General features: G+C 45.9%; 1 protein-coding gene across 1 annotated transcript in view; it reads right to left on the reverse strand.

Moving 5' to 3' along the window:
• Positions 1–7,207: 7,207 nt before the first annotated feature.
• LOC119442116 (transcription factor Sox-14-like) overlaps positions 7,208–19,440 on the reverse strand; it is a 62,450-nt gene continuing 50,217 nt past the window's right edge. Inside the window, exon 2 of the mRNA XM_037706866.2 lies at positions 7,208–10,426. Within this exon, the coding sequence (XP_037562794.1) occupies positions 10,421–10,426 (6 nt within the window). The 3' untranslated portion in view covers positions 7,208–10,420. The remainder of the gene's footprint in view (positions 10,427–19,440) is intronic.

Below are 19,440 nucleotides of genomic sequence, written 5' to 3' on the forward strand. Positions count from 1 at the left end.
CTGAAAAGCATGTCGTGATTTCTAACTCCCACGAAGCGCAGAAGCGCTGTGCCTCAGTTGACCGAGATGCGCTGCTTCTGTTCTGCTAAGTCCTCGTTGCGATAGCAATTATACGAACGCTGGATGCAGGTTTCACCCGTCGCCGTCGACGCCGTTGTTGCCGCCATGCTGCCACAGTATCGACGGCGCATGCGCGGTCAACGTGCAGGTGGCTAGCAGCAGTATGCTATAGATAGGAACACCGTGGCTGGAAGCTCTATACAGAGACGCGACAGAACCCCAGTGCATTTGCCTGCCAAAACGAGGATGTCAAGTGGACACATCGCCACGCTCTGCTCAATCGGCTCTGCAGGGGAGCTGTGTTCCGCCTTCCGCTGCAAGCATTAGCGTTATGGGCGCAAACACAATAGCGTCCCTGTTGTGCAGCTGCGTGCATACCAGACCGGGATGCATACACTGGTCTCTCTCTCTCCTCCCCATCTTTCATTCCCCCTCATCCCGCTCCCATGTGTAGGGTAGCAAACCGGTTGTGCTGAACGGGTTAACGTCCCTGCCTTTCCTTCTCCACTCTTTCCTTCCTGGTCTGAGCGAAATCAACAGTGAACTTTAACTTACAAGCCCCGACGGTTTTCATTCGGTTTCATCTCGTACGCCATGGAGCGTGGAGATAAACTACGGAGGGAGCATTACGTCAATGCACTCAGACTTGGCAAGCCAACTCTCCGTGAAGCCATTCCATTCGCCTTTTTCCGTCCAAGTGTCGGCCCAACACATGACCTCTGAGACTCACCGTATTGGCCGGAATTGCTTGGTTTGTGAAAGTTTTTCAATCGGTGCGCACTTGTTCGGCTGCCATGTCGCATGGCTCGGAGCGGAAGCACTAAATCCTGCAGCTCTCCTTTTGGCCTTTCAGGTGTTCCTTTCCAAACCATCTGTTTCTTGGACCCGTTGCCTAAGCAGGCGATCAACAAGTCAGTGCTTGTCCTTGTCGAGTGCTCATACCAAGTTTGGTTAGCGCGCGGTGATGCGGTTTTCGGGGGGACGGCCGCAGGGCCTTCATAAGGTGCTTGCAAAAGCGCCGTTGTTCATCTCGCCCGCGGGAGCGGCATCAATTAGGAGAGCAGTTTGTCGCCCTGCTGCGATTTTTAATGAGTCAGGAGGACAGCTCTCCATCAAGCTGTAATGGATGCGTTTAAGGCCACTCTGCTTGTCCGCGTGTTTGTTTTCTCCTGTCTTCATCCTCGTGTTTCGTTTGTGTGTGCGCTGCCCAAGAATGGATCATAGGTTCCAACTTGCTCGCATTTCAGTCCTTCTGCAGTTCCTCCATGTCGTACACCATCGAGTTTCGACGCCTGCAGCCCCGCTGGCGGATCTTCTCCTCATGACAACGTTGCGAGGCACCTGGCGTCAACCAGGGCACATTTCCTGTTAGTAGTCTCGCATTCTGCACCACGTCAGCGTGTCGTCTCCTCGTGTTGTTATAACACCGTCCGAGAAGCTCCAGCACAACACTTTCTATCGCTTTCAACGCTTCGCCCGTGGGGTGAAACTGGCCAATTATTTTACTCGTTCTTTTTTGGGGGGACGCGCATTTGATTATAGAGGAACTGTTCTCATCGGCGGCTTCTCTGGTGGAGCTTTCCCAAGCAATATGTGGGAATCATAAATAGAACGCTTGAAAGCTAGCTCCTCGATACCCGACCAAATTGAACAGAACTGTGTATTTGTCCTATATATACGATTACATAGTAAAATATGTCGGGCACGTATAGCAGCGAAGCTTTGACGATGAGACAAAGGCATTCTTCAAATCACGATCCCTCATTGTATTACGTCAGCGCTTACGTACATTTTACCTACAACTATACACTTGCTGCTATACATTCTTTGTGCTGGAGGTATTATGTGGGGTCTAAACTTTGTGCACTTCGTGCTCTTTAGTATCCCATCTCTCCCCTCTATGAAATGACTTTCTCGAAGGTATAACAACAGAACGCCCGACAGTCTCGTTCACTTTAACGGTTAAGACGCGTCTCTTTTGAGTAACTCGTTATAATGACACCAATAGAACAAGCAGGCGAAATACATTAAGTGGATAACTTATAGCTGGCTTCAGAAGCTGTCACCCCCGCTCTTTTATATAGCCCCGAGCGCGGGACGACTTCGCCGCTTTCTCAAAGATACGTGATAATTACAAAACGAGCAAAATCGCCTGATGCAGGTGTTGACCTCCTTTTCGATTTGTTCTTCTGTGGTTTTTTTTTTTTTTCCTTTTCTCTCGGCAGCAGTTTGTAAACAGCAGGACATTGTACGGATGCGCGGGCGTGCCTTTGTATAGGCGGCGGCAGCGGCATCAGGGGCTTTTTTCCAAGGCGGCGTTCACACAGGGGCGCGACAGAGGACCTCACGCGGTGAACGCGCATATCTGGCGCGGACGACGCGGTGCGACGCAGGTCGGTCGGTCGCGCGCGCGCGTGAAGTCGTCGCAGACAAAGGGCGCCGCGCGCTTCATCCTTCACGAAGGAAAAGCGAGGACGCTCTTACCATTCACAATGGGCTCCATTAAAGGAGAGCTGCAAATCCCCGACACGCGCTGCCGCCGCCGCGCCCACTCGAAGCACGCGCGGCTCGGCCCCGCGCGCTCGCAGCCGAGCCAAGTCGAGTGTTTTGCCGATCATTTGGGCGTGTGTACCGCCTCAACGCGACGTCTATGCAGGAGTCACGCTGTGAGGCTGACCACGACACGGAGCCTCTGTCCCCCAGCTGTAAAGGCATTGCGAAGGGCCCCGACGAGTGACAGACATCGGGCGAGCATGACGGGGAGGGTGTGCTATACAATGACTCGCTTCTTGTCGCTTGTGAGTAAGTGGCGGTGTTTCTCTCTGGGGACGAATGGCTAAGGGCGTTCGAAAAAAGAAAAAAAAAACGAAGTGTCGCGCACGTATATAGCCAGCGCGTTGCTCGTCCTGGTATATCCACATGAGACCCAAAAGCGGCTCAGGGGCGTAATCACTTTTCCAGTCCATTCTTAACACAAACTAGCCTGTTACAAACGCGAAAACCCCCACTTTCAATTGAATACCACGTTTTGATGCTGAAAGATGCGTCTCCGTGCCCGTGGTGAAAGTAGCTGGTTTCCTCACGTTTGGTATAGTATCAACCCCTTTCATAATACCTAAACGCAGAGACGAAACGAAATTCAACAAAAATGCAACACCGGGTGGTGAGTTGGCATGTTTGGAAACTGGCAACACCACACTGCAGTGGCTGCCATTTTAAGACACACTGGTGATTGTCATGGTCACCAGCAGAATGTTTTAACAGCGTCGAATTGGCCGGGAAAAGGAGAAACTTGTGTCACCTGAGCCATTAAGTGGTGAAAAACGGAAAGATAGTCCTCCTTGCAACAAGATGGACAGACGGGCTGGTTAGCTGATATTCAACTTTCAATAACTTTTTTTTAGAGCGCAACAAAACTACGAGGCTCAGATAAACGACAGGACAAGGCACCAGGATAAGCGCCCTTGTCCTGTCGTTTCTGTGTGTCTCGTCTTTTCGTTGCGCTTTATTAAAGTTCGTAAAGCCTCTTTATAGACTGGCTATCCCTGTTTCGTCAGCCGCTGACCTCTATTCTAACTACTATAATCACGTATTCGAACGTATAGCCGACATTATGAATAGCTGCGTGTGAAGCCTTTAATTCGTTAACGCCGTCAGTGCACTGGCCAAAACTGAAGGTGCGCACGACAGTTTTCGAGACAACGTTTAAGACTCTCCACTCGTTCGCAAGCATGTGATCGTGCTCAGCCGGGAACGCTCGATCGTGCCCTGACTCGCATCCTACGACAAAAACAAACAACCTAAATAAAGCAAACAGCATGCGGAAGAACGACAGGCAGCAAATATACTGCCAATAGCCAACCAACGCCAGAAAAAAAAAAAAAGATGAAAAGAAACGCACGCTTCTTCCTATGCATTAGGACAACAAATTGCGTGCTCGCATTACCACGCGCACCCGAAAATCGCCCCTTTCTATTCAGTAGGCGGGGCCACGCTTGAGCACGTACAATACTTAAAGAGCCGTGCGCGCTCCTGCAGCGCTGGCATTAAAGGGCGCTGGCATTCGCTTACGCTATACTATGACGGTAATCACGGGGCGGGCCCTAGCGCGAAACCGCCAAGTAAACTCCAAACGTTCGGTCTCTTTGTCCACGACAAGTGCGGAACGGCTGGCCAGGTGAAGCCCTTCTTGAGCGCATCTCTGCAGCGAGATCCACCGCAGAACAGCGCGGCGTGCGGTCGCGTCTTCGAGTCGCTCACCCTGGGTGGCCGATACGCCCTTCTGAAAAAAAAAAAAAAAAGGGCGAACGCTTAAGCATATACAGGAAGCGGTTGAATGGAACACCTTCTTGAAAGCAAACGAGTCCTCTTCGCTCTCTTGCGGAACTGCTTTCTTTCTTTCTTGAGCTCCGTAAAAGGTTGCGCCTTCGTTGCGCAGTGAAGTCTATGAAAAGATAATAGGCCGTTCGATGACTGTGATCGCTGGCACATTTCGACAATGGGCATTGGAGGCGTTCACATCTTCCCAACCGTACACGGATGGACGAAATAAGGGGTCCAAAGTAAATCCAAGTGTGCTTCAGAGTTCGGGTGATTTGACTAGCAATCGCGCGTCCACTGCACTCGAAGAGGGCCTCGATAGCTTCCTGTTTACTCAAGGAACGCTCAGGAGTATATTTCAAATGCGACGGCATTTGTTGGTCACCTTATCTGGACATTTACGAGTAGTTCGCCTGGAACGTTGCGCCAATCGCTGCACTAAGTAGACATAGTGACAAATGAGCAAATAAATTTCGACTAAATTTATCCGACTGTACCGAGGAGCACATACTAAGGAGCACGGCTACTCAGGAGCACGGCTGCTGGGAGTGTCTTGGTGTGAGAACATTGTTGGGACTCGGGTAGCGTTTAGGCCGGTGATCCTTCAGCCAAAGGGATGAGTACGTCCGGGAGAAAGAGCGATAGAAAAAAAAAGGTTTATTCTACATATTTACAGTGGCTCCAAATGTGGAAGCCCATTCCATTGGAGAGCACTTTGAAAGTGTCAGCTCACTACATGTCTGAGCACATATCAGAACACGTCAGGACACACCACTTAACCAAATGTGTCTGCTTATAAAACATTCGTCTTCCCTAGTTGACCCGACTAGGGAATCGGATGACCTTGGTGCGGCCAATCAGAGGCGTCGTTTTGTTTACACAACTCCGCCTCTAATGTTGCACCTTCGAAGCAAGGACCATGCAATCTGGAAACAGGGGATTCACACTGCTTCCACGAAAGTCGTCGACTTGCTTCTATCTCTCAGTGACGTTTGTCTTGCCAGGGTCGGGAGAGGGACCTTCGCGCTGGTCCCCGCTTCCACGAAAGGTGGCGGTTGTGGTCCCTTCGTGAGCTTCTTTGTCATCGGTGTCCCAACCGGTATCGCGCCGTGTCGCCAGGTAGGTGGCCGCTGATGAAGGGGGTGGCTTCGGGGGAAACACACAAACGATGCGCACTGCCGATTTGTGGTGCTTGTTTGCCCGTCAACGTCGGTGTCGCGCACTGTCGCCGTCTGGGCGACGCTGATGAAAGGGCCTGCCTCCATGGAAACAACCAAAGAATGCGCCCGGCCGATTCTGGACGCAACAACATCCCCGACAGATATTGTGTAAACCTTACAAAAACTACTTCCTAATAGGGACCCGTTACAAAGAGGCCGAAAACATGCTTCAATATGAAGTCCGGTGACGGCACTAGTTGTATATGCTAGAGTCACCATAGCTGCCGACGAAGTTCTGACATTTAGCAGGCATCGCCAGCGTGCTATAGTTGGCACGAATTCATAGCCGAGTTTATACGAGCGCGGCAAACAAGGAAGACAGCACAAGACTCGACCTTTCGTCTCTTCGTTGCCTCGTCCCTGTTTTCGTTTGCGCTCATGCAGCTCAGCTATAAAGTACTGACAACTGCGCTTCGTGGTGAGAGGAGATTATGTGGGAGGTAGCATAAAAGCAGATGCATGCATCCCTGAGGTAAAGGTAATTTCGCGAGTGCGTGCCGATACAATTTCCGCCTGCAACAGACTGTCTATTATGAGTTTAGAGTGATTACTGAAAGCGTATGCTGCACTATCAAGCCTCAATCTTGCCGAGCGACAAGAGGCGGAATGTCTAGCAAGGTATATATATATATATATATATATATATATATATATATATATATATATATATATATATATATATATAGGACACTGTGGAATATTCAGCCCCCGACTTTGTCGTTTTACTGGGCTACGTGGTACTAGGCAAGAGAGAGAGAGAGAGGACGAGAAGAGGGAGGGAGGTGGACCTTCAAGCAGACTCACTAATTCATGAGAGTGAGAAGATAAGTGTCGCTAAAGAGACCTTCACCGGCATGAAACATGAACGCAGCAAAATGCGCGCAACGGTCTTGGTCACGGACCGGACTCCTGGTACTCCTCTCCTCCGGTTAAGTGCTAGCCTTCCATCTCTTCAAAAAAAGAAAGTTCCTGGCTACGCCACTGGTTAGCGATGTCACCTTGAACACCTAGAATTCCGTTACGCAGCTTAATTTAGCCTAAACTAGTCTGTCTTAGCTTCGTTAATTTTAACCTAGATTCACTTTAATTTAGTAAACTATGCATGCTTCGTGAATGGCACAGATCGATGAGCTGCACGAGCGTAGCCACCAGGCCGGCAATTACATCAAAAACTATACCACTGTCGAGAGGTTCACTGCGCGGCAGTAATACTGCACTGTTACGCTTCACAACTACATCTTCAGCATTTCGTGTTGTGGCGTAATATTGTCGAAAATACCCAAAGCGCTACCGAGGTATATACAATTCAGGAAAGTTGTCCAAGCGCGGTAGTAGCCAGCTGGACGAAATTTGTTACACAGGGATTCTTGTGATACCTTGCTGCCACGTTAATTATTGCAAAAAGAGAAACGAAACAAGAAGAAAGCGACAGTTTTCTTTCTGATCAGTTTATAAAGTCGCGGATTGTTCTAGCGTGGCGACGACGTCGGTTATTATGTAGGAAACGTTTCTCACTGTTACTATAGTTTCCTGCAACGAGGAAACGTGCACGTTGCTGCAAAAGCACTGCAACAGCCAGGGACATGAAGAAACACGAATTCAGCACGTGAAAGGCAGTTGGTAAAACCATTTATTGAGAACTATGTATTATGAAGAAAGAAAACTAAAAATAATAATAACACACGCCAGAGAGTTCAACAGATGCACTAATAGAACTGTACAACAAAGGTAATCTCTCAAACTATTTGCCTTTCTTTTATTGTTCTCTTTATTGAAATAAAAGTGACGGATATTCCACGAAATAATGACTCAAATGCACGTGCTTGCTCAACGAGAAACAACTTTTAACGCGAAAATGAAGGCGAACTATTCACCATTGGAATGAATGGCACTTTTGAGCCTTTGGCAAGCAGTGTGGCGATACAATCACAGCAAAAACATGAGCCGACCACATGACTGCATTCGATTCATTTCGAGTCGAGCTGATGGTAATGACTACTCGTTGAGATGACTTTCGCTAGCTGACGCAAGCTTGATAGAATGGTACAGCGTAAATAACCTTACAGCACAAACCGGCCTATTAAAAAAATTGACGCTTTTAGGTCATATTACCCATTTAAAAGGCAGACAGGTAAACGCTGACTTACTCTGTACATTATATATATATATATATATATATATATATATATATATATATATATATATATATATCCCTGTAATTCCCAATGTATCATATAAGCTAAACTAAGTTTTATACCTTAAAATTTAGATTTAAGCACGGGAAAGGTAATATATAGCATACAGTAGCGTTTTGCTTCGCCTGAGAGAGCTTTCAGTTGTAGATAGTTCCCCAAACCAATACCTAAATAGACAATTATTAAACTAATTAAGTTTTAATTCAAATACGATTTGACTGTGTTTTTTTTTCTACAAAAGCATTCTGTGTGGCCCGAAATGAACGGGAATAAAAACTTCTCATTTTCATTGATGTGAAACCGTATTTGAGTATTACCGGGACATTCATATATATTAACGTTGACCTATGCTAATAAAATAAGATAGCAGCACAGCAGTAAGTTCTTATAATGATCCACGTGGTTTTCTGGACCAAACGATGTTAATTGTTGCAGTTATTTGCACAAGTGACAGCAGTTACTCTCAGTGAATGAATAATTGGCGTTCTGACCTTAACAAATAAAATCGCGACATGTTGCCTTGCGGCAATGCATACACTTTATACATCTATATGGGCAACAATCAACTTCAGCATGAGTTATCTGTCAAACCTTTATTTATTGTGTCCCGCACACAGCAATTTTGTAAAAGTGGTGAGTGGATACATCGCTTTTTGCACAGGAGTTAAACAATCCACATTCATAATATGCTTGATTTTTTTGCACAGTTACTCACAACAACTGAAAAAATATATTATGACCATATCACTCGCTTCCCTCTACTTAAAGGCCTGGCTCGGAGTTCAAGTTTCAACGTAAGCCATTTCGGTAAACCGCGATGGACCTCAACAATCGACAGTTGTTGGGCGGTTAATGGCATTATGCGGTACATGAGATAAAGCGGCCGCAATGTCAGCTGTTTCGAAAGTCTTTTGCTTCTGCTCAATAAATCCTGCGAAAAGCTATCGTTAACGCCACTCACTAATTGTTTTTTTTTCTTCCTTTTTTTCTGCGACATCACACGTGTGCTATTGTAAAGAGTGCAACGCAGAGCATACCGCCAAATGTGTGAAATTGACATTCATGTTGAAGAGATAAAGAAACGCCGGCTATTCTAAGCACTATTGCCATAGGCCTGGTGTGGTTGCCAGCGGTTTGAGTCGCATACATTTATGCAAGCATTTACAGCGACTTTCCCGTTCGCTTGTGCAGGAACAAGAGTCACTACGGAAGTTCCGATTGTCCTTTGTCGCTGCTCGTATACACAATGATCTCGTATCCTGTATGGTAACATTAAGTGCGTCTTAACAGTTCGCAGATGGACAGCACTAACTCCTCAAGACCGAATGTGGGCGTGGTGACGTTCTGAATTCTGTCAAGCTTGCGTTAGCGTAAAACCAAATTTAACTTCTCTCATTCTTCTTTAATTGCATGCACACGCACTCGCACGAAAGTCAGTACCTACGTGAGGCGAACAGGAATTATGATAACTAAAACAAACACACACTTCCAAACCCTATAGGTGGGTTTTGATTGCGTGCCGCGAAATGCTGACTAGAAAGTTGACCTCTGACTCGAAGGCGTGGCCTAAGTCAGACCACGTTACACTTCTGGCTTGAAATCTTTTGATGTTGGCATGCGGATGCAAAGTTGGCTCTCACACGTAAACGTTATGTGCGGGAGAATGACTGCGACAAGCCCGTGAGTCAAGAATGGTTACCTCTCAAGAATGACCAATGATAAGCGCAATACGATGATCGGCAAATAAATAACAAATAAAAATCAACACACGCAACATTCGAGCACGCGTGTTTACACAGCCAAAACTGAACCGCAACACACTCTAGCGTTGTCAACGACACGCATCCAAAAGCATTTCTGTCGAAGTTTCTCCATCATATAGATCGAACAAAATTTTCCAACTCCCAATGTACAACCTCTGCATGGCCGGACAGTGAATCGGGCGAGACGCTATAGCACAATGATTACTAGCAAACTTTCACGCAATGAAGCACTTTTCGCCGTCTTTACCAAAACGAAAAAAAAAAGAGAGAGGTTAGGAGGACACTAAGCAACAGACATATGTACTTTTTTTTTTCAGCTTGAGCCACCACTAGCCACTGTCAAGCACGTCGTCTCGGTTTTATACAGACGGCACAAGTTTCAAGCATATCCCGACTTATCTCATTGCTACGTACATGTACAGGAATCTTAAATTAGCCGCTACTTCCAGGCGCAGTTGAAACAATTCATTGCGTGAAACACTGTCTGCCAAAAACACGACGCATGCGCTTATGATCGTATACAGGTCACACCACTCCTCATCCTCCCTATCCTAAGAAGTTCTGTACAGGCTTGCCGACTCTAAGACACGGCTTTGACTTGACTCAACGCGTCGGTACTCAGCGCTCCCTTGATCCAAGCCTCGTCGCGGATTTCGCGTCTCGAAGGTGGAATGTGAACGATAACGTAAAATAAAACGCGCGCACCACCGTATGTGTCGCACACTTATGTGAAGGTGTTCACTGTCTCTTTGTCACCGTGTCCGTCGCGCGGCTGTGGCACATCCGGGGATCTGTCGCCGTGACGATGCCGCTGCGGTTTCCGCGCTGGCTTGCAGGCAGCGCGCTCATTGCGTGGCAACCGCTAGGCCTGCGAACAGGAAAAAAAAAGATACAAAAATAGGTATGAGGTAAATAATTATACACGCAGACAACATATTTAATGTCTTACTTCATGAATAATAAGCAATCGTCATTTTCACTGTCTTTTCCGATGGCGCATTCATTGACTCTATAATGTCCAAACTGCCTCGAAATCTTCTCGGTATGTATTATCTCTGGACGAGTTCGTTTAGAGCGAGTGAAATTCAAGACAATGTTGTGAATGTAAGTAATATTTGACGCAAGTACGATGCTGCGAACGTGAGCAATATGACTCACTTTTTCGCGACACTTTCGTTTGACACTTTCTTGCGACGCTTTCTGCTGACAACGGGAGCAAGTGCGTCAGGGGCAGGATGCCGACGCCATTTCACCCTCAATTTAGCCCCTATCAGAAGCAAAGTATCCCACTGGTATAGAAGCGTTCACACAGGCATGGGCAAACCCTGTTCGTGTTCTCTGAAAGCTGTGTACAACACAGGCAGGCTTCGAAAAGCAAGAAATTTAAGATTAATATCCTTGAAAAGAATTTGATGCTATTGGATGCACGATGACCCCTTTATGACCGTGCGACTACCGTGGTTCTGGCACCAGAAATCCCAGCATTTCATTTCTTCAGCCCCCTATAAATACTTAACACCCTCTACAGCCTCTATTTGAAGAAGTAAAAGTTAGTTAGTTAGTTGATTAGTTAGTTAGTTAGTTAGTTAGTTAGTTAGATAGATAGATAGATAGATAGATAGATAGATAGATAGATAGATAGATAGATAGATAGATAGATAGATAGATAGATAGATAGATAGATAGATAGATAGATAGATAGATAGATAGATAGATAGATAGATAGATAGATAGTTAGTTAGTTAGTTAGTTAGTTAGTTAGTTAGTTAGTTAGTTAGTTAGTTAGTTAGTTAGTTAGTTAGTTAGTTAGTTAGTTAGTTAGTTAGTTAGTTAGTTAGTTAGTTAGTTGGGTTAGTTAGTTAGTGATGTGCCTTTTTGCCCAAATACAACCAAGGTTACGATGCGCCACACATGATATAAAACAAAAAAGAAACCGCACACAACTTTCAAATCCTACAAAACTAAATTTTTTTCAACCTATATCCATTACAGCCATTGCACTCAAAGAGGGAATGTAAATATAATTCCACATAATCACATGAATACAATGTACAAAGACCAATACAAATCTGTATATAGATCACATAAAACTACTGGATACGGTCCTTGATCAAGAGTGGTCGAACAAGGAATGTTGCTGGAACCAACATTCTCCTCATTCTCCCCACTGAGGTCGGGGAGATAGGATAGGATATGATAGGGTAGGATAGAATAGGATATGTTGAGGTGATGGCTAAAGGCACGCCAACCCGTGCCACAAAAGTATAACGGTAAGGGGGCTAGTGAGCTACGGGTAGATATACGGTGCCAACATAGTGGGTGACGCTTCAACGATTATACCGCGAGGGAACTTACAGAACCAAGTTCGCAATTATTATCAGCATCAAGCAGTGGACTATCGTTAAGCGTCCCACTGTCTTTTACCTGGCTCACCCAGTTTATTTTCCTGTTGAGTCAATTGATTCTGTTCCATTTTGGCTGCGAAAACGACATTCACCAAATGGCGCTGAATGAAACCCTAAGGAAAGCCCTGAAGTCACACAGATCTGTAACAGCATGAACACGCCTTTTACCGAGAGCGAACGCCTGGGCATTTGCCGGGAAACGAAATAAATGTGAAAAGTCGGTAACGCGACACCACTACGAAATTCTTAACGCAATTCCCTGTGACGTCACAGAGTACGGCAACAAGGAAAGAAGAATAATCTACCTATGAACACCTGATGGGGCATCTGTCCTCAATTTTAATTTTAGCTTATTCAGACATAAGTACAACATGCCCACGAGATGCGACAAACGGAGGCAAGCGCTGCATTACTTCTGACAAAGGTAAACATCCTGCGTATCACATCGGACCCGTCAGTGGTATAAGCAAAACAGGATTATTAAAAAGAAAGCTCACTGGTATAGTGTGACAAGCAGGATACTAGCAAAACCAAACTAGTCGTTAATGGTCTAAAGCAAGTTTAATGGAAAAACCTCGTGCAAACGCAGTCAGCTATACAAATGCCAATGACTGGGCGCGCGCGCGTCTGACATCCGTGAGACAACTGCTCTCTGCCGACTGTGGCTTGGAGTATCTTTTACGAATGCGTTTGCTTGCCGCATCGGAATGGCTGACAGTGCTACCTGTGATAGTTGCGGCAGCGAGGAAACAATCGAACATATCTTGTGTCATTGTCCCCGCTAGAGCTCCCAGAGACAGACGCTCGTGACGACGCTGGCGCGCCTCGACGACCGGCCGCTTTCTGAGAAGACGATCCTTGAGTGCCGGCTGACGCGGTCTTCACACCAGAAGGCAATGAGCGCGCTGCTGAGGTTCCTCCGGACAAGCGACCTGCTTGAACGGCTGTGACACTGCTGAGTTCCTTTGTGTGTGTGTATGTGTGTGTGTGTGTGTGTGTGTGTGTGTGTGTGTGTGTGTGTGTGTGTGTGTGTGTGTGTGTGTGTGTGTGTGCGTGTGTGTGTGTGTGGTGTGTGTGTGTGTGTGTGTGTGTGTGTGTGTGTGTGTGTTGGGTGTGTGTGTGTGTGTGTGTGTGTGTGGTGTGTGCGTGTGTGTGTGGTGTGTGTGTGTGTGTGTGTGTGTGTGTGTGTGTGTGTGTGTGTGTGTGTGTGTGTGTGTGTGTGTGTGTGTGTGGTGTGTGTGTGGGTGGGTGGGTGGGTGTGTGTGTGTGTGTTTTCTGATCTTCCTCTCTTTCTATGTGTGTGCATTTTTCTTTATCTTTCTGTCTGCCCTTATCCCTTCCCCAGTGCAGGTTAGCAATCTGGATATTTACCTTCCTGTTAACCTCCCTGCCTTTCCCATCTCATTTATCTCTGTCTCTATAGCGAAGCTATTGTCTCAGCGACATAGCCATCCTACGCCATGTAATAAATCTTCCCGACAAGAACATGATGATTAAACTTAACGCTTAGCCTCGGCATTTGTAGCGACGTGAATTCAGCGAGTCAGGACAGCACAAGGCATTCTGGTGCAACGCCTGGGTCACAATTCACGCACATACTGCAGTGTCAAGCGCAAGCGATGACGCGCGCAATCGGCAGAGTGATTAGTCTAACATGCTTACAAAGAAACGAGGCAGCACTGATATTCTTTTTTTTTCTTTTTTGCTAACTTGACGCACAGCAGTGGCTCTTATATAAAAAAAAAACACCTGTAGCGTCACTATCGCTGCCGATATATCTGAAAACCAGCCGACTTATGTATGATGGGCCGGGTCACCTCGACCACGAGCAATAGCCGAGCAGCGGCTTCTGCGTGTGTTTAAGACAGAATTGGACCACATTTCGGAACATATTCTCCGTTTTGTCGTCGACCCGGCATCGAGGCGTTACTTTGGCGTTGCGCGATGTAACTCCTGTATCCTATAGGCCCGTATTCGCAAAAAAGCTCTTTTCGCTAAAATTATTCGTAAGAGAAAATTTCAGACAATACTGATGTTGGACATATCGTTAGCGAAGGCGGCTGGTCAGTGGCAACAAGCACTTACGAGAGGAAAGCTTTGTGAATTCGGCTTCAGGTCTGTTCTACGTGATTACCAGGGAGAGCGTATGACCCATAATTCACGCTTTTACACTCTCATTTTCCCCTCCCTTAATGCAGGGTAGCAAACCGAATATTTCGACCTGGTTAGCCTCCATGCCTTTACTTTATTCCTCTCTCTACGTCTTGGTTGTGAAAATAGAAAGTTGAAGCACGGTATACGAAACGAATGCGCCAGTCGATGCCACCTCAAAAAAAAAAAAAAAAGCGATGCAGATGAATTGCACGCATGTAGTTGCCGCTTAGGCGCTCTGTGCAACCGAAAATACCGCTTGCGTTGCAAAACAGACTGGTTCAAAAATCTGCGGACTCCTCATCACTTGAGTGAAATGTTATACGATAGCACCTGAAGGATTCCATCTATCGATGATCGCCCACTATAGATTCGTATGGAATGAACCTCAAGTTTTGAAGCCTTCATTACGCTACCTCGGGCAGCCGTCGGCGACTCAACAGTTTTCACCTTGAGAGCTAGAGGTCGAACCACAAGAGAGCATTAAGGCGCGTTTACAGTCCGACGTTATTGGCACGCGGGCGAGCGTCATCAGACGCCGGGCACGTCGGAGCGCATTGGCCGCGCGTACGGTTACGTTGGCGGCGCCAGTACGTCGAACCATCGGTCGAACTATAGCCGCTGTTGTTCTCGCCAACGTGACATAACGTGTGCGCGCGTTCACGCTACGTCGGACTATATTTAGGCCTCTACGGAGCCCTGAAAGGAGACATTGCCGCCGTTGCCCGAGTAGAGTTGAGCCCGGCTGCGAGTTGCAACCAAGTCTCACTACTTTACTGATCACCGCATGTGTCTTCATAGGCATAAAAATGATAAATAAACACTGCATTCATTGCAAACATGTCTGTATATCATTGCGAAACCACACATCGGCCATAGCTCGTCAATGGCCCTCGCCAGGGCAATGAAGCTTTCGCTATACACCAGTGTTAACCAAAGCTAAACCACACCAATTTTTTCATGGTATACACACCAATGAACTTTTCCTGCGAGAATCTCACATAGGTTTCGTTCATATCACCCTCCTGGTAGTTTTACATTCTTCCTGCGTATAGTATTTACATTCACTTTTATGAGTGCCACATTCTCTCTCGGATATACAGCAGGCGTGCCCCAAGTTGTTGCCCACTAAACAACGAATTAAACCATTTGTGCATAACAGATGCAAACTGATGAAGGGTTATTTTACTTTTAATTTTGTTCCTTTGCCTCCTCGCGGCTCGTAACCCTTTAAGTATAATTTCGCACTGCTTCGGTGTCTCGCGTTGACGCCGCTCTTTCTCCTCCGTTTACCTTGTCTCGAATAGGATGCTGCGATGTCACGTGATGCTGACGTAATCACCTGCGACCACCTTCCGCCTACTGTTCTCCAGCGACACGCTCCTTCTGACCCCATAACCTAATTTTCCCTCCCACCTTAAATATTTTCTTTCCTTATATTCGCCTCCACACGCCTTTGCCTGATAAGACACAACACCGAGCGCCATTGAATGAACCTCATAATGCTATTTCATTAAAATCTTGCACCTCACCATACTACTCCGCAGGCTGAATTGAAATCAAAAAGAACTTTGTTTCTTGAGTCACCGTCTCGTACGATAAAACGATTCAGGTCTAGTTACTGTCAGCGTTGATTAATGCGCGCATCATCGCTCCCGATCAATGAAGTACTTAATATCTGACTTGGACCTGACAGCCTGTGTTGATGTCGAGTGTTTGACAGCCGTTTACAAGCATGAAATTCCAGATTGGCCAGCTGTCAGAAGTTTCCGAGAAGTAATCCACAAACAAGAAAATGACTGTGGCAATCAACAACGGAAGCCACAGAACAATTAGCCCTTCCATTGTCAAATTAGGATCTGACTATACATGCGATTTAGAGAATCGAACCTGAGTACGCATGTAACGGGCAGGATGTAACGGGATGCAATGCACAAGCCCCAGTTGCGAAGCAACTACACACACAGCGAAATTTCATGCGCTGGCCCCGAGTCACATCTCCCACGTGTGTCTCTCGGAAGCAATAGCAACCAGTATTGAGTGAGGCGTCTTGGCGGCCGTATTAACGCGAAAGCATCAAGGGCCCCGTGTCGCAGAAAATCCGGCGTCGGCATCGGCGTCGGCGTAAGCACCGGCGTTCGTGGCAAAGAAAAACATCCCGAACCACCCCGACTACGCAGGCCCTCCGCATGGCGTAGAGGCGTTCGTGAACTAATTGGATTTCTCAAAGTAAAATACGTCGGAAAATCGTAAAAAAAGTACATTTTTTCATTATATGGTATTTAGGAGATGTCGCCTTTAATTGGCGCCGGCTACTGCTTTTCACGTAGAGATAAGGAAATAAAAAAGAATTAACCTACACGCATTAAAACTAAAATTCGACTCCAAATCACAATAACACAAAGTCCGGTCACATAAGTACACTAATTCCACGCTAATACTGAAAGTCAACTTAAAAACACAGCAACATAAGGTTCAGTGACAAAGGCGCATTAAAGTAAACACAAAATCCAGTCACATAAGTACACTAATGCCACACTGAAACTGAAAGTCAACTCAGAAAAACCGCACGAAAAGTTCAGTCACATAGGTGTACTAAAGTAAACATAAAGTCCGGTCACGTAACTGTACTAAAATCAGGGCACATAAGAAAGCACTGATTACGTTCAAATGACGGTACATGAACCCAGGTGTTGACCAAAATCAGATAAAATAAAAAATCCCATAGAGTGAGCTTATTACAAATAAACACTCCTATCAATAGTTTCCGAGAATATGTCTCGCTTCTAGAAATTTTTGGAGGGCCATTAACGCTCGTCTTTGCAATGAATGTGTTGGTCAAGGACCTAAGATCTTCCCGAGGCTGAAGGGTCTACGGTCTAATGCCAGTAAATCACGTGCTAAATGTTGTTTGTGTGTGTCGTGTTGCGGACATTTTAACAGAAGATGTTGTACATCATCATCCGCGTGGCCACAAGTACATTCCGGACTATCAGCTTTTGAAAATTTTTTGTAGAAAATGTTTTGTGTACGCGGTACCGAGCCGCAGACGGTGAATGAGCGTTTCAAAGGCTCTGGTTGTATGCAATGTGGACCGGATTTTGAATTGAAGCACAGGGTCAATGTAAAATAAATCTGAAAATTTCGAGTTCTGATCAAAACCATGTCGCTTTACAACCACGGAATGAGATCTGTCTTAGTATGTGCCGCAATTCGCCTTGCATTAGAAGTAGACCGTATGTGGCGTTATTAATATGCACTTGTCCAGCTGCCTTGTCTGCTGCAACATTCCCAGGGATATTGCAGTGGCCACGTATCCACTGGAACATTATTGTGTGATTTTTTTTTTCACTTATCTTTGTGAGTTCCTTTAGTGTCTCATAAACTAACGCCATGTTTTGAGAATTGCTGATATGCCACCATAATTGACGACAAAGCTGCCTGTGAGTCACAAAGGATGACCCATTGGTTCCCTTTTTGCATTAAATTTATGTATCGTAACAAAGGCAATATTGCAAAAAGCTCTGCTGTAGTTGATGATGTCGTGTGACACAGTTTAAATGTCTGTATTCGGTTCCATTCTGGAATGACAAAAGGCAGCTGTAGAAGAATTTGTGTGACAATAACCATCTGTCTACGCTTGAATAATCCAGGGTACCGAAAGTACTCGTATATCTGTTATAACGCGGGTTGTTGTGCTGCTAGCATAAACATGTCGCGTTTGCCAATAATTCCGTCAACCGAAAATTCAATTGTTGGGGCGACAAGTCGCCATGGAGGGTAGGAAATATCTGAGATCCGAAATTCGTGATGTGGTAGTAGATTCATGTGCACCTGAATCACAGTATTGAATTCGAGGGTTGCAATGTGGGCTTGTTGGTAACGCATCTTGGAGGGTTTACGGTGGCGTTAATAAAATACAGGACAAGAGAGAGAAAAAAGGTAAAGGAAAGACAGGGAGATTAACCAGAGGTTATCTCCGGTTGGCTACCCTGTACCGGGGGAGGGGTAAAGGGATGCGAAAGGAGAGAGAAATAAGTAAAAGTAAAAAGAAAAGAAAAGAAAATCACACACACACACACACACACACACACACACACACACACACACACACACACACACACACACACACACACACACACAAGCGCGCGCGCGCGCAGGATAAAAGCAGGCACACAGGTACATACACTAACAGGAGCATCAATACTGACAGTATTGATGTTCGCCCTGTCTCTCTTAATAAGTGTAATTGCTAGAGGGTGCCTTTTGTGCTGCACTGAAATGCGAAAGTAGGGTCGACAGGTTTCAACCGTCCTCATAATAGGGAATAGAGGATGACGTGCCTCTGCAATTTTAAAGGAACTTGAGGTTGCTGGAGGAACATCTAAGCATACTCTAAGGCTCCTAGCTATTAATCGTTGAAGTCGCTCTTCAGATGAACGGGAGATTTCATGCAAAACAGGTGAAGAATAAGCTATCTTTTGCTTTATAAGTGCATTATGTACTTTCAGTAGTGATGAAACCAACCCTCGCCATGTCGTGCCTGCTACACGGCGAAGAACATTTATTGTTGAGTTTATTTGTTCTTCGAGGGCTTTAAAGTAAGAATTTCAAGAAAGTTGTCTGTCTAGTATAACCCCCAGTAATTTGTGTTGATTTGCTATGCCTAAACGTTGTCCCTCAAGGCACAGCTCAAAGTCTTTTAGGTATCCTGTGGTGAAGCGTAGCACAGCCGTCTTACTGTAAGACAGCTCCATTCCTCATTCCTTTAAAAATTTGCCCACAATGTTTAGGCCTTCCTGCAAAATTGATTGAACAAGCCTGACACATGAACCAGAAACCCAAATACAAACATAATCCGCATATATGGAGTATTGTAGTGCAGGTGAAAGTCTCCGCGGTAAATCCGCCATTACACAATTAAAGAGAAACGGGCTTAAGACACTGCCTTGTGGAACTCCTTGAATAAGATTGTGAGAGGAACTTTTTCCGCTGCTTGTTTGAATAAATATTGATCTTCCAATGAAGTAGTTGGATAATCCACCGTAGCGCCCTTCCAGAGACTCCCAGTTCTAGCAGACCACACAATATATGAGCATGACTGACTGTGTCGAAGGCTCGATTAATGTCTAAAAAAACGCTATTGTGACATTTCCCCTAGCTCATTCATGTTCAACATAGGTGACGATATTAAAAATTGCATCGATGGTGCATCGCCGTCTTCGAAATCCGGTCATGTAATCTGGAAGTGCTTCTGTTTGCTCACACCACCATTGCAGCCTAGTGTCAATCATTTTCTCCATGACCTTGCATAAACAGCTCGTCG

The sequence above is a fragment of the Dermacentor silvarum genome, chromosome 2, assembly GCF_013339745.2.
Source record: "Dermacentor silvarum isolate Dsil-2018 chromosome 2, BIME_Dsil_1.4, whole genome shotgun sequence".
NCBI lineage: Eukaryota > Metazoa > Arthropoda > Arachnida > Ixodida > Ixodidae > Dermacentor > Dermacentor silvarum.